At 34.9% G+C, this 14,578-nt stretch overlaps 1 protein-coding gene across 1 annotated transcript in view; it reads left to right on the top strand.

Annotated features, from left to right (window-relative positions):
• FAP (fibroblast activation protein alpha) overlaps nucleotides 1-14,578 on the top strand; it is an 80,436-nt gene that overhangs the window by 19,452 nt on the left and 46,406 nt on the right. The window contains 8 exon segments of the mRNA XM_052663568.1: nucleotides 513-607; nucleotides 1,517-1,591; nucleotides 3,338-3,390; nucleotides 7,221-7,293; nucleotides 7,982-8,102; nucleotides 8,996-9,150; nucleotides 11,248-11,351; nucleotides 13,150-13,285. Coding sequence (XP_052519528.1) covers nucleotides 513-607; nucleotides 1,517-1,591; nucleotides 3,338-3,390; nucleotides 7,221-7,293; nucleotides 7,982-8,102; nucleotides 8,996-9,150; nucleotides 11,248-11,351; nucleotides 13,150-13,285 — 812 coding nt within the window.

The following is a 14,578-nucleotide window of genomic DNA, read 5'->3' on the forward strand; positions in this document are numbered from 1 at the left end:
TAAGTGAATCTAATCAAACAAATGGTAAAAGAAACTAAATTGCATACATTATAATTTATATCCAAAATGCCACTAAATGTTGAATATTTTTGTTTTAGAAAATAACATGCATATAAATAGTCTTTAAACTAAGCAAAAACAGCCTAAATGGAATGTGTATATATATATATATATATATATATATATATTTGCAAAAGAAACATGCCATTTTAACTAGTTTATTCTCTTTATAATGCAGAGAAAATCCAAGTTTATTCCTAATCACCCTGAACTGGTAAAATAAAGCTTCTACTGGCATATACAGCATTTTTGTATAAAGTAGAGGAAAGCATCCTTTCCTCTCTTCCACCATCAACTTATTTTTTTTTTCAACTTATTTTAAATTTGACAAAGCAATGTATACTGGACAGAGAGGAAAAAATTGTCTATAAAAAAAGAGAGGTGTTCTTTGTTATAAATGTATTTCTTGCGAGGGAGATCATTTCAAGTTTTGTTTTCCTTCTTGTTTAAAGGACAAGAATATCTTCATCAATCTACAGATAATAATGTAGTATTTTATAATATTGAAACAGGAGAATCATATACCATTTTGAGTAATACCACCATGGTATGTATCCACCATCATCTTCCTCCTCAAAAACCGCTGCCAGCTCTTCACTGACCAAGGAACAGAGTTCCAACTCGGAGCACCTGATCTGGACCCAGCTTGCCTTCTCAGATGTCTCCCACCATAGTTATCCTCCAATTCTCTCTTCTAGCCACACTAGGTTACTATCCTTGCCTCCTCAATTACTAGCATTTTTCTTCCTCTGTAGAACTAGTATCCCGTGAGATAAGAGGTACACACTCAGCTCTTCTGGCCAGGCAAATTGAGTTCAGATCCTCGCTCTCATTTACTAGTTATGGGGCCTTGGGGGTTCCACATTCTACCATCCTCATTGTGCCTCAGATTCTTCTTCTGTGGAGTAGGAATAACAACACCACTTCGGGTTAGTACAAGAATTAAATAAAGGGACATTTGAAAGTGCTTAGAACAGTGCTCAGTAAGTGCTCAGTGACTAGTCCTATGATACATACTCTTCTGTCCTAGACCCTCGGACCTCCTACTTTCTCCACCCTCAATAGCCTAGTAATCTTTAGTCAAGCTTGACTGATATTTCTCCTTCTCTGAGCAACAAATGATCCTCTCATTTGCATTTAATCACTTTTCCCTCAAAATTTTTGCAATGCTGTATTTACCTCTCTCTTATAAAACTGTCTAAATTATAATGTTATTTATTTACAAGTTTAATATTATAAGCCTCTTGAAACCACAAAATGTATCTTATTTAGCCACACTGTCATCCCTTAAAGTGTAGTAAATTTCTTTGTATATGGTAGGTATTAATGAAACTTTAAAAAAATTACTTTTAATGTATATGTGGGAGTATATCAATGATATAATATTCTCTTTGAACTATAAATGTATATGGCTCTGTTTTTTTCTGTATTCTAATCAACTTCTTCATAATTTCAGAAAAGTGTGAATGCTTCAAATTATGGTTTATCACCTGATCGGCAATTTGCATATCTAGAAAGTGATTATTCAAAGGTATTGGTGATTTAATTTGGATTTGTCTGATTATATTTCCTATTAACCCACAGACTGGTCTATAAAAGAGGAAACAAGAGTCTCTTTATCTCTAAATATTTGAGAAATTAATGCAATTCTAGTTGAATCCCTAAAGCATAACAGTAACATACAAGTAATTCAGAATTTGGCATTCTTATCTGGTTATCATCTAGTATTAAAAATTACTTTCATCCTGAGGGAAAAACTTATTTTGGGGGCACTGACATTCATCATAAAAATGTTATTTGACATCATAAATCATTAGTCAATTCTCACATATTTTAACCTTTTAAATATTTATTATTATTGAAAATGGAACTATCACAATGTAGCTTATTTAACTCACTTGCTCAAGCACAATAATATACAGTCAGTGGTTAGACCACGGTTTAATCTGTGTCTTTGAAAGCCTAGTGTAGTGTAGCAGTATCCATAGCTGGTCTATTTAGGCTTACTTAATTTCCCCTTCCTGAATGAGGTTGTAGAGGGAAGATAATTACCTTTTTTTTTTTTTACTTTTACTGGCCAAAGAATTTATACCAAATTCAACTTCTAATAATTACTTTGAGATCAAGAACCTTTTTTTAACTGCCATTTTTCAAATTTAGTTGAGATGCTAAACTCCCTAAATGCAGAGAATGAACAGTCAAGCTTGCCCCTCCCTCATTGTTCAGACAGCTGGTTATTTTCCCTTGGACCAGGTCTTGGTCACCTGCAATCTTCAGAAAGACATGTTTCAACATGCTGGAGTTTCTTTGCCAAAAGGTTGAAAGCCCGTTAAGAAATAAAATCCAAAATAATACTTGATTTGTTCACTTAACTACACTACAGATGCATGTCAGGAAGCAATAGTTAGAACTGGACATGGAGGAAATCAGTCCTGAATATTCATAGGAAGGACTGATGCTGAAGCTGAAACTCCAATACTTTGGCCAGCTGATGTGAAGAATTGACTCATTTGAAAGGGCATTGATGCTGGGAAAGATTGAAGGCAGGGGGAGAAGGGGACAACAGAGGGTGAGATGGTTGGATGGTATCGCTGACTCAATGGACATGACTTTGAGTAAACTCAAAGGAGTTGGTGGTGGCCAGGGAAGCCTGGTGTGCTGCAGTCCATGGGGTCAGACACAACTGAGCAACTGAACTGAACAGTACAGATAAAAAATGTTAAAAAGAGCAGTTTCCTTTTTTTTCTTTTTCTTTGTTTCTTTTTAATTAATTTTTTCAATATCTATTATTTTTAAAAAACTATGCTCAAAAAAAGCAAGCATTTTACAAGAAAACTATATGATGGATAAAATTAGCTTTACCCAGTTTTATAGGGTATTATAATCATTACTCAGGTACAGGGTAATCCTTACAGGACTTGGAAATTGTAGTAATTTTACTTCAATCAAGGTTAAGTAGAAAGGGAACAATTTTTAGAATAGAGTGTGTTAGAGAAAAGATTTTTATATTAAGAAATGTCTTTGGATATACTTTTTATGGAGTAAGGGTTGAATCACTGCTGAGATTAGTTCTGGAATTTGGATGAACAGCACAGAAGTCTACAGTAAAACTCTTTAAATGACACTCATTTGGAATTGAAACATCTCTTTCCTATTGCTTTGTGAAAACAGTTCTTTTATAATTCTGAACCTTGAACTCAGTGATCTATGGTTCTACCTTATTGACCTGAGCCTCTTGTGAATCATAATTTGTCTTTGCCTCTTTTCTTCCTGACAGCTTTGGAGATACTCTTACACAGCAACATATCACATCTACGACCTTACAAACGGGTAAAATGTCATGTCTTTTTATTAACACAACTTCAATCTCATATAGAGCCTCCAGACTCTAATTTGAGATTGACTGTGTTATCTCATTTCTAATCTTAGTTTCTTATGTCTTTATAATAAACATATACCTATGCAACTTGAGAAATTCAAAGAAATACTTCCTTGGAATACTCACCTGTTTTTATTTGACTGATATCTTAACATTTTTATACAAAACGTAGTTTTGTTTTTCCTACTTTTGAACACCTAATTATAAATTTCTAATTTATGAAAGTAAACATATCTATAAAAGTACCAAAAATGCATGGGAATGATACACAGTGTTGGGGAGAGGGGCTCCTTCAATGGAAGGAAGCAGAAGGGAGGGAAATGTAGCATTTAACCTAAATTTAATTAATATTATGCAAATTGTTTTTAAATGTAAAATGTTAATACTTTTAATTTAGACGAGTAAATTATCATCTATTATATTATTTTCTGTATCTCTGTTTAATTTTTTGAAATATTTACAGCTTAAAAAAAATTAAAAGAATGAGTAGGTAGGCAAAGGACTGAGGGAGAGAATTTCCGACAGAAGCAACAACACGAAAGACCTGAAAAAAAAGGGAGAGCACAGAGTGTTCAGGAAATTCAAAGTAGGTCAGTTGAGTTGAAATTGGAGGAGGGCATGCTTACTAATAGGAGGTGGTGTAAGGTTGGGAAGGAACTGAGGCCAGAAATCACACGCCAAATAATAATAAGGAAACCATTAAGAAGAGTTTAGTTCTCATCCTGATGACAATAGGGAATCACTGAATGGTTTTAAATGGGAAATGACATGATCAGATTTGCACTTCAGAAAAATCACTCTAAATATGGACAATGAATTGGTTTAGTTACTCATCTTAATGTGATATCCTATTTGCTATTATATAAAAGGGAAAATAATTATATGGCTTGAAAAGGTATTAAAAATCTTACAGTCTATTTCCCCTGTTGTCCAGCAAAAGCACAAAAATTTAAAGACAACTATCTTTCTACTTCTTTTAAATTCTTTCTACTTCTTTCAGAAAAGAATAACTCTGATCTTCTTAAACTGTCAAATTAAGAAATGGATCTGCTATATAATGTAGACTCTAAATCCATCCAATACACTCTGAGTCTTTTCCTCTGTATCCACATTGTTGCGAAAGTCAAGAAGTGTTTATTGAGCAACTCTTATGTGGGTTTCCCCAGTGGCTCATTGGGTAAAGAATCTGCCTGCAGTGAAGGAGACAGAGTCAGTCCCTGGGTAGGGAAGATCCCCTGGGTAGAGAAATGGCAACCCACTCCAGTATTCTTACCTGGAAAATCCCATGGGCAGAGGAGCCTGGTGGGCTACAGTTCAAAGGGTGGAAAAGGATCAGATGCAGGTGAGCTCAAGCACAGACAGACATATGACAGGGAGACACAAATAGGTGGTAACCTATAGGTTGTAACTCTATATCAAAATCTTTAGACTAGTGAGATGGAAACCTTACCCTTTCAGTAGAATTTCTCAAGGCTTTAATCATTTCCTTATTTTTCTTTTAATCATTTAAAAATTCTCCAAGTCCTATCTCTGTGGAGGTTCACCAAATTAAATAACATTCCAAAAGAAGATGACAATACTAGTATTTTAATCATGGTCTCTATAAACTTCATAGCCTAGAAGCATTTTAAATATTTAGCTTTTGTGCAGTGAATTTAATCAAACCACTGTTTTGTTTGTTTTCCTGCACAGCTATCTAATTTGCCAGATTGTTTTTTGGTCCGGTAAATACACCATAATTTAAGGAGTGAAGAATGACAAATTTGTTGAAATTCAAGGCAAGACTGAATATCATTCATTCCAAGTCTTCTATGTCCCTCTGAAAGTTTTATTTAAAAAAATCTACCTTTGAGAAGATGAGGATAGTTCTGGTTTCAAGCAAGGGAAGGGTAACTGAAGAGATGAAAGCCTTTGTAAAGAACCGTCCTCCATTTTCTCTCATACTGTAAAAACAGACAGTGGCTGCTGTGGTGGCTTGCCAGCCATGAAGAGACTATAGGCTGAGATTTTCAGCTTGTCTGCATGATTGCATAGATGATTCCATGGGATATGGAAACCTAAAGCAATGTTACGATGTTAAGGTAACATGGACACTGATTTGAGACAGCAGGAAATTGGGGCGAATGTCTTCTCTTCTGGGACATTCTTTTTCCTCTGCCCTCCTATGATGATCTGTTCAGAACATTCTAGTGGCCTGGTGCTCATAAAATGCCTTCTACGATCAGGATTCCCACTGCAACACCAACATTCTTCCTCTGTGGCCATCACTTTTTCTACAATCAAAGCTGATCTGTCCAGTGCCATGTTCCCTCGTTGTTTGCTAGGCCTCTATATACTTTAAGTTTGCTAGGCCGCATCATACTTTGTGATGTAATAAGTTAAATCAAGGTAACATGTGTTATAAGTGTTCACAAGTGTCCAAACTTTAAAATGATGGGAGAAATAGAAATAGCAAGCCTATGTCAGGTTGGAGAGATGCTTTTGGAGGAGGCAAACACGGAGTCTTCCTTCAGGTGCCTCACATTATACCTTGGAGGCAAGTCTTGTTTTGCATCTCCACACAAGCATTCTTGATGAAACTATTCATTTCATCTTCAAGAAGATAATGGTCAAAATTTAAACACGACATCCTATGACTCTTTAACACTTATAAAAGTCTGAGCATATTCTTGCTGAAGAACTACAAAATCTCCACGGTGCAAGTCAGTCAATTGAGTATTTTCAGGGTGACTTGAAGCATCAAAGTGAGATTCGCACAGAGTCGGACACGACTGAAGCGACTTAGCAGCAGCGGCAGCAGCAGTATATTTGAAATTGGGCTTCCCAGGGGGCGCTCGTGGGAAAGAACCCGCCTGCCAACGCAGGAGACATAAGAGATGCGGGTTTGATCCTTGGGTTGAGAATATCCCCTGAAGGACAACATGGCAACCCACTCCAGTATTCTTGCCTGGAGAATCCCATGGACAGATGGAGGCTGGCAGGCTACAGTCCACAGGGTCACAAAGAGTCGGACATGACTAAAGCGACTTAGCACACAAGCATGCATATTTGAAATTTCCCCATGGGTGGAGGACTTTCAAGCTTAAGGCATACTGCCCAGTATATGATCTGTTTTTCAGTTTAGCTTGAGATCAGATGTTCCTTTCCTTTTCTGATTTCAAGTCAGATCCCTGGGGAGATTGTCAAATGGCATCTTATTTTCAAAAATTTGAAATGCATATGCATTCACAGGGATGGGGGTTGTGAATGAAAATGTGGAAGAGTACATATTAAACTTTAGCGCAATTATAGAATTTCAGAGCTGGAAGTCTCTTTAGCGACCATTTCAGCCTGGTGTGTACAAATTTTACAGTTCTGAGGGTTAAGAGACTTGAGTTTAATGAGGGGTCTGCCAAGAACCAGCAATATTATTTTTTTTAAGTCCTATCATTTCTCTAATCTTATGTTTATTTTCACAAGACTAGGGAGATTCAATTAGATAATTTCTCGAGGTATTTCCACTTAGTCTATAAACATTTAATCCATTCACCTCAGTATAAAAGGTCAGAAAACTGAGATCCAGAGACGTTAAATGACCTCTGAACTAGTGAAGAACTGCAACTACCACCCCATGTCTTCTGTCTCGTGTTATATCACATTCTTTCTATTAGGTTTGCAGGAGCATAGATGATGATGCATTATTTTTATTTTTTTAAAATTTTTTTCTTTTCATACCTATTATTTGCACTGAACAGCAAAATTCATTTATTTGTTTTTTTTTTCTTTCTTTCTTTTCTTCTAGGGAGTTTATAAGAAGAAATGAGCTTCCTCGTCCAATTCAGTATTTATGCTGGTCGCCTGTTGGGAGTAAATTAGTAAGTGTTTAAATTATAGAAGTGTTTAATCATTTAAATAAAAGAGGAGCCATTTGATTTTGGCCTTTGTTAAATTTCCCTGCCTGAAAAAAAATACATTTATGACTATTTTAAGTGGTTAAAAATGGGAAGAGTTTAGATAAATTGAAACCCATCTGAGAATTCCGCAAAATCTCAAGCTCATGGATAGACTTCTTTAAATATCGCAGTCAAAAACTTTATCCTTATACTCAGCCAGAATGCGTTGTGCCAGAAAGCTCAGGAAAAATATGGTTTTCACAAGTTTCCCAGACTAGCTTCAGACAACATGAAATTTTGTCCAAGCTCTTATTTAAGGACTCTAAATAAAGATTAGATCTGGCTAGCTATTAATATTCAGAGATTTATTTGACTTTCTGTTAATATACACAATTATTTACTTAGTTAATAAAAGCAACTAATATCATAGCAGACATTATTCTTTAATATATAGACTTTAAAATCATAACTTTTATATGTTAAAAATAATGTTAATGTGAGTTGGTTGGTATTTTTTGACCTGTTAAAATGGTATCTTAGTTGTGAGTCTTTTCATATCTGGATTATCACTTTTTAAAAAGTATTAGGTGAATAATTAACACAAATATGCAAACTTTATTGTGTTTCTTATGAAATTTCTCCTTGTTAACTAACTTACCACCACTTCTAGGCATATGTCTATCAAAACAATATCTATCTGAAACAAAGACCAGAAAACCCACCTTTTCAAATAACATATAATGGAAAAGAAAATAAAATATTTAATGGTATCCCAGACTGGGTTTATGAAGGTACGTCATATTCTTTTTCTTCTGCTGCAGTTAGGCTTTTAATTGAAAATAATCACACGCATTTAGTAACATTTAAATGAGTGGTATGTTACTGTGATGAGGGTGGCATTTCTGAAAGCTGTTATCAGGTTATGAACAGGACGTGCATATTCTGAAAGAACGAAATCTTGTTATCAGACTGGTGGAATTTATTTTCATGAGCATTATAAAGCAGTAGTAATAATTTATATTCTAAGAAGTATATGGTCCTTAGAAGCAGTGTGAGTATATTTTCTCAGGTTTATTTTTTCTTGCAAAATAAACCTTTTATCCAAAACTAAAGAGCTGTCTATATTATTGTGCAGGAAAATAGTCTTAGTTCTCAATGCTGTCGTGAATTTTGTCCTCTTTCTTAGCTCATGTATTATCCAGGACTTAACTGGACTTTAAAAGGTCTTCTAGTCCTTGCCTTTGTTAAAAATATATATATATATAACTAAATAAACTTTTTTTTTTAATATTCCCAGAACAGAAAGTTAACTTTCAAATTTATGTTGCTCTGTAGTATAAGTATGGTTTTCCTTGTCTTGGCTACTTTAGATGACTGTAAAGAAGCTCCCCCCAAAGGGAAAATTAATTATTGTTGAGATTTTATTTAAAAAAATACATTCCTGATTAATGTCAATTCCCCAGTAGACTAATTGATGTTTGATATAGGGTATAAGGTTAAAATATTCCTCTATACCCAGATTATTCATCTTTTGATAACCAAAGCATGATATATATCACATCCACATTAAATAAATTATTTCAGTTAGTAAATGGCTGTCTACAATGTATTTTGAAGTATTTACAATTATTTTGAGTAAGCCGTCTCAGTAACTAATAATAATATGCTAGTATTTATTTTTCAGAGGAAATGCTTGCTACAAAATATGCTCTCTGGTGGTCTCCTAATGGAAAATTTTTGGCGTATGCAGAATTTAATGACACAGAGATACCAGTTATTGCCTATTCCTATTATGGTGATGAACAATATCCTAGAACAATAAATATTCCATACCCAAAGGTATGTGGAATACTTTTAGCAGATGCTTCCATTTCCCTGCTGTCAAAATGAGCAACCAATACCGTGAATAGAGGTGGAATCAACAAGTTTGGAGAGCTTCTTATCCTTGTGCATTGTAAGGCAAACATTGTACTGTGCTCTATTATTTATGTGGACATCTGTTGCTTTGGACATCTGGTTGTGCTGGATGAAGTAGTCTTTGCAAAATCCATTGCAGTCTTTGAAAAACATATGGTCTAGATCATGGAGGAAAAACAAGCTTAACTTAATTTTAATTTTTTTCTTACTTCATGCTCCAAATTCAGGGTAAAGTTCTGTTTTGCAATTCCTTTTGAATTCTGATCTAAATGCAAACTAGAATGGGAAATTGAGACGTTGAATGTGATGTTCCTGTCAGGTCAAAGCAAGTAGGAGTTATGGTCATTTCTGGACGTTTATAGCGACTTCACTTTCCCTTTTCCCTTTCATCCATTGGAGAAGGAAATGACAACACACTCCAGTATTCTTGCCTGGAGGATCCGAGGGATAGGGGAGCCTGGTGGGCTGCCGTCTATGGGGTCGCACAGAGTCGGACACGATAGAAGCGGCTTAGCAGCAGCATCAGCATGTTAGTTTAAGTTTATGAGCCTAGGTTCTTCTCTGAGGGAATTAGACATGCTGTGAACCGATGTTTCTTACATAAACATTCTAAAATTCTTAGCTTATGTACTTCACATACAGTCTCACGTCTCAAGAGAGGCCTCCTGAAAATAAGAGGCCTCATGAAAATAAATTCCACCAGAATGGCCATGTCACAGTGAAGAAATGTCGTATTCTGAGTTAACTTAGAAAATAAATCTGAAAGATCAAATCACAAATTCTTCTCTGGCATGAGGAGTAGAAGTGATTTTAGAATGTAATTCTTTGTTCTTAAGTCACTGTTGTTTTTCCTTGCCAAAGGGAACCCTGTTATAGAGGTCCCTATATTGACAAAGATGGGAAGGACATGCATGATCACAAGTGGATTCTGAAGCAAGTCAAAGTGGTCACAGTGAGAGAAATAGAAATTCCAGATAGTCTAAAACTTATATTAAAAATCATATGAGAAAAGGAAATGAGTATGGGGGAGGGTGTCTGTTTAGGTAGAAGATCCTTCAAAGGTTGTGTGTTAAGTCTGAAAGCTGGAGGTATTGGAAGTGAGAGGTATGATCCTTGGAACCCAAAAGATGGAAAAGAACCTGGATCTTTAGAAGGCTGTGTGGAGCAGGAAGAGATGAAGAAACCCAGAAGTCAGGAGCAACTCACACTGACAGAGAAGTCAGGACCCAAATTCTCCCGTTTCTTTGAAGCTGAAGCTGCTGAACATCTGACCCTGGACTGAGAAGTGAGGCAACTATATATATAGCCTATATGCCTAATTTTTGTGGATTTAAATTATTTGACAATTTTAAGGTTCTCCTTTTCTGTGCTAAATAACAGAACTCTTAAGAAGATATGTGAACATGAACTACACTGTCGTGTAAACCTAGGGCATATACTAAGGAAAAAGCACAAAGCAAGAACAGTGGAAATCACATGACATTTTATTTTGAGGTGGAATTTTCCTAATTTGGGAGCATTGAAAGCAGTAATAATTTAAGCAGCTAGTAGACTGTTCGGTAATTGTCCTAGATCAAATTATAGGGTAAAAGCAAAAAATATCTTTCATTATTTATTCTTTACATTCCCTTCCCCAAATCAAGCTCCTTCTGCACTCCCTTTGGCACATGGAGAAATATTATTACAATTATCCTAATAACTACAATAATAGTGCAAACTATCTGTCTTAAAAGTCAGGAAATAGAGTATCAATTATGGAACTGCATTTTAAAATCCCTGATAGTTTTCCCTATGAATTAAAGCTCCCGTTAATCACTAAGAGTATGTATTTTCACTCTGGTTGCACAATATTTGTAAGTACACTGCAATGAAATTTGTAAACGTTATAATTAGAATGTTTTCAACAGTAATATACCTAACAATTATTAGCTTATAAAAATGCGCCTAAATTCCAAAGTGTCTTTAAAATGTTGGTGATAATTAGAATTTTGTGTTTATCTATCTCCACTTTCTTCACAGGCTGGAGCTAAGAATCCTGTTGTTCGGATCTTTATCATTGATGCCACTTACCCTGAGCATGTAGGTCCCAGAGAAGTGCCAGTACCAGCAATGATAGCCTCAAGGTATATTCATCTCTGACGCTCTCCACCTTTCAAACTGAATTTTAGCACTGAAATTTTTTCATCAGGGTTTGCATTTCTTTTCTAGCAAGTTTGGAATGACTATGCTACAACAAAAATAAATAAATGAATTAGCATGTCAAGCTAAATATATAGCAAAATTAAAATTCACAAAAAAGTTTTTTAAATTGATGTGAACATATAACCCTTTACATACATGTACAGATGACCAGAGTACTCAGTCTAAGTGGTGCTTCCCTTGGATGTGTGAGTGTAAGCTAGGGACGAAGAAGGAGACAGTAAAATGTATGCATGCTCTCAGCCTGGCTTGCTTCAAGTCTGGTCTACTTTTTCTCAGCGTTTGTGGGTCATGCTTATTATATGTGCATGGCAAACAGGAGAAGATAAGCCAACCCCCTCCAAATATTAGTGTTTTTCACTAGGATGCACTCTATTTGAAGTGATCTGGTTGCAGCATTATCTGTTTGTGGATGAACTGCAGGCAGAGCTGGACAGAAGCATTTTCATTTCTGTGAAAGGTACCAGCATGGTACCCATTGAGGTCTTGTCTGATTAATCCTGGTCATTCTGGTTGACATGGAGAATGGGGAGGGGTCCATAAGCCCTGCCTGGCTGGCCTCCTTACTCCTTTCCACATCCTCTCAGAACAAGGCTTGACTCCTCTTCTCCTGCTTTAGGAAGGAAGGTCAGCCAGGGCCAGATGATTGATTAATAGGAAAAAAACACCTCATCAGAGGCCTCTGCCGGACTTTGCCAAGGCGAATCCACTCTCGGATAATCAAAAATTCTTTTTTTTTCAATTATTCATTATTCCCCACCCTAATCTAGTTGATGAAAACTGGACTAAATATACCTGATTTTTTTATGCATCATTCTTCTCAAGAGTCAAGCGGAATGAAAGAAAGCATCATTTGTGTATCTGTAATACACTAACAATATAGTAATAATATCTAACATACTCACTATGTTGTATGTATAGTTTGTAAGCATTTTAAGCATTCTTATAAATCTTTACAGCAAGCTTTCATACTGGTAATGTTATTATTCCCATATTATATAGAAACAGAGGCACAGATATGTTAGTCAAGGTAGTATAACTAGTAGGAGATAAAGCCAGACTCTGAACCAGAGATCCCTTGTAGCTCTGTGATTCCTTTTGTAACAAGGTCCAACATTTTGTGGTTTATTTACATTGTTGTTCCCTACACGTTCACCCTCAGAGCCAAGTAATCATTGCTTCCTTTCACCGACATCCACTTTGTGCCAAGCACTGTTTGAGTTACTTTGCATACACTATCTCTGATTATTATACTAACCCAAATTTCAACCCCTGACCTGTAGCTAAAACTTAGCTTCCAACACAAACCTGCCTGGAAAGAAAGATGGTCTTTTATCCACTTAGCTCTTTTTTAATTAGTTAAAAAGTGAAAACTTGAGTTCAGCTATGGAAAAGTAGGCAATTTCATGCTTTTTGTCCTCTAGGTTGGCCAATAACTTTGGCCTTGTATCTTAATTTTTTTCCTAAGATATTAAAATCCCAACTGGGGAGAAAACTCAATTATAAAATAATTCTATTAGATCAGTGGACTCTTGTATGTTCTCTAAAACTCAGCAGGTGTATTTAAATTTTTTAGTGTTTAAAAGAATATTTTGCATTCCTTACCTGTGGCTTAAGTGCTTCAGAATAATAAAATATGTCCTTTAGAAGACACAAATTAAGAAATTATTTGAATGTGATATTGATTTATAGTTCTGACTTTCTGTTTTGATTTGTTTGCAGTGATTATTATTTCAGTTGGCTCACGTGGGTTACTGATGATCGAATATGTTTGCAGTGGCTAAAAAGAATCCAAAATGTTTCAGTCTTGTCTATATGTGATTTCAGGGAAGACTGGCAGACATGGAACTGTCCAAAGGTATGTTGTATTAAAACCACAGAGGTGTATTTCTGAAGATAAAAGTACAAGAGTGGGGACTTATTTATAGCTAACATTTTATATTATAAAGCAGAATTACTGCATTCAACTCCTGATTTCTTTGCAAAACACACTATTTGAAGATTCATTATTTTTATTAAACAAGTAAGATACCTTCTGTTTTCTCGAATGACTTTAGCATTGAAAGTGAATGGAGAAAAAGATTAAATGACGATGCCATGCTGCAAAAATCAGGCATCTGGTTTTGAATTACGATGGAAGTCCATCCTTTTTGAGATTATAAAAGTATCAGTCCAAGAAAGCAAAATAATGATGATGAAAACATAAGATGGATCCATTAAAGAAGTATATGTGTTCTATTCAAAAGAATTAGAGAAAAATGCAAACAATGATGTTTGCATTTGCGAATGCAAACGTTCTATTCAATGTCAAAATTGAAAAATAAGAATTCCAAAGTAAACAAATATTATCAAAGGAAAGCCAAACACTTCTATTTGAAAATCAAAAGTAGGTAACTGAGAATCATATGAAACAGATTTAATTATCCTGCTATCCTGTTATCTTTGCAGAGTGCTCAATACTGTGCTAATTTTAGGGAGAAAAAACTAGGCACAGATTTATTGTTGAGTTTTAATTGTTTTTATTGCTCAAATCCAAACATAATCTGTTGAATTAATGAGTCAGAAAGCTACTTCTCCAATCGGAAAGCTTCAAAATAGGCCTGTTCATAAGTACTCATATTAGAAACTAAGAAACACAAAATGTTTTCTTTAAATAGGAAATTTGATGGGTACATTTCATGAGACATCTAATTATGAAGAAATGTTTCATTAAACCAAATATAGAATAAACCTATTTTATAAAGTAAGAAAAAAAGCACAGAGCAATCAAAGTAAAACACTAAATTCCATCTAGAAATTAGGACATTATGTTTTGCAAGAAGAAAGTCATATGAATCTGTTTGGAAATATATCAGGACTATAATAGTCAACATTACTCAGGCTAAAAATATTTTTAAATCACTACTGTGTCTGTAAGAAGCTTGACTAATTTTGATGGAATATGCTAGAAGCTTATTTTTATCTTATTTATGTTTTGATATACAAAGCAGGAAGATTTTTGGCATTAATGCAGTGTCATAGACAAAAAGAAAAGATAGAATAAATTTAATTTTTCTAGTTAAATAGAAACAATTGGGTGAATATATTGTTAATGTCTTCATTGAATCTCAATACTAGGAATTATTGATTTAATTATATTAGTTTATAAGAT

This window comes from Budorcas taxicolor, chromosome 2 (genome assembly GCF_023091745.1).
Source record: "Budorcas taxicolor isolate Tak-1 chromosome 2, Takin1.1, whole genome shotgun sequence".
Lineage (NCBI taxonomy): Eukaryota > Metazoa > Chordata > Mammalia > Artiodactyla > Bovidae > Budorcas > Budorcas taxicolor.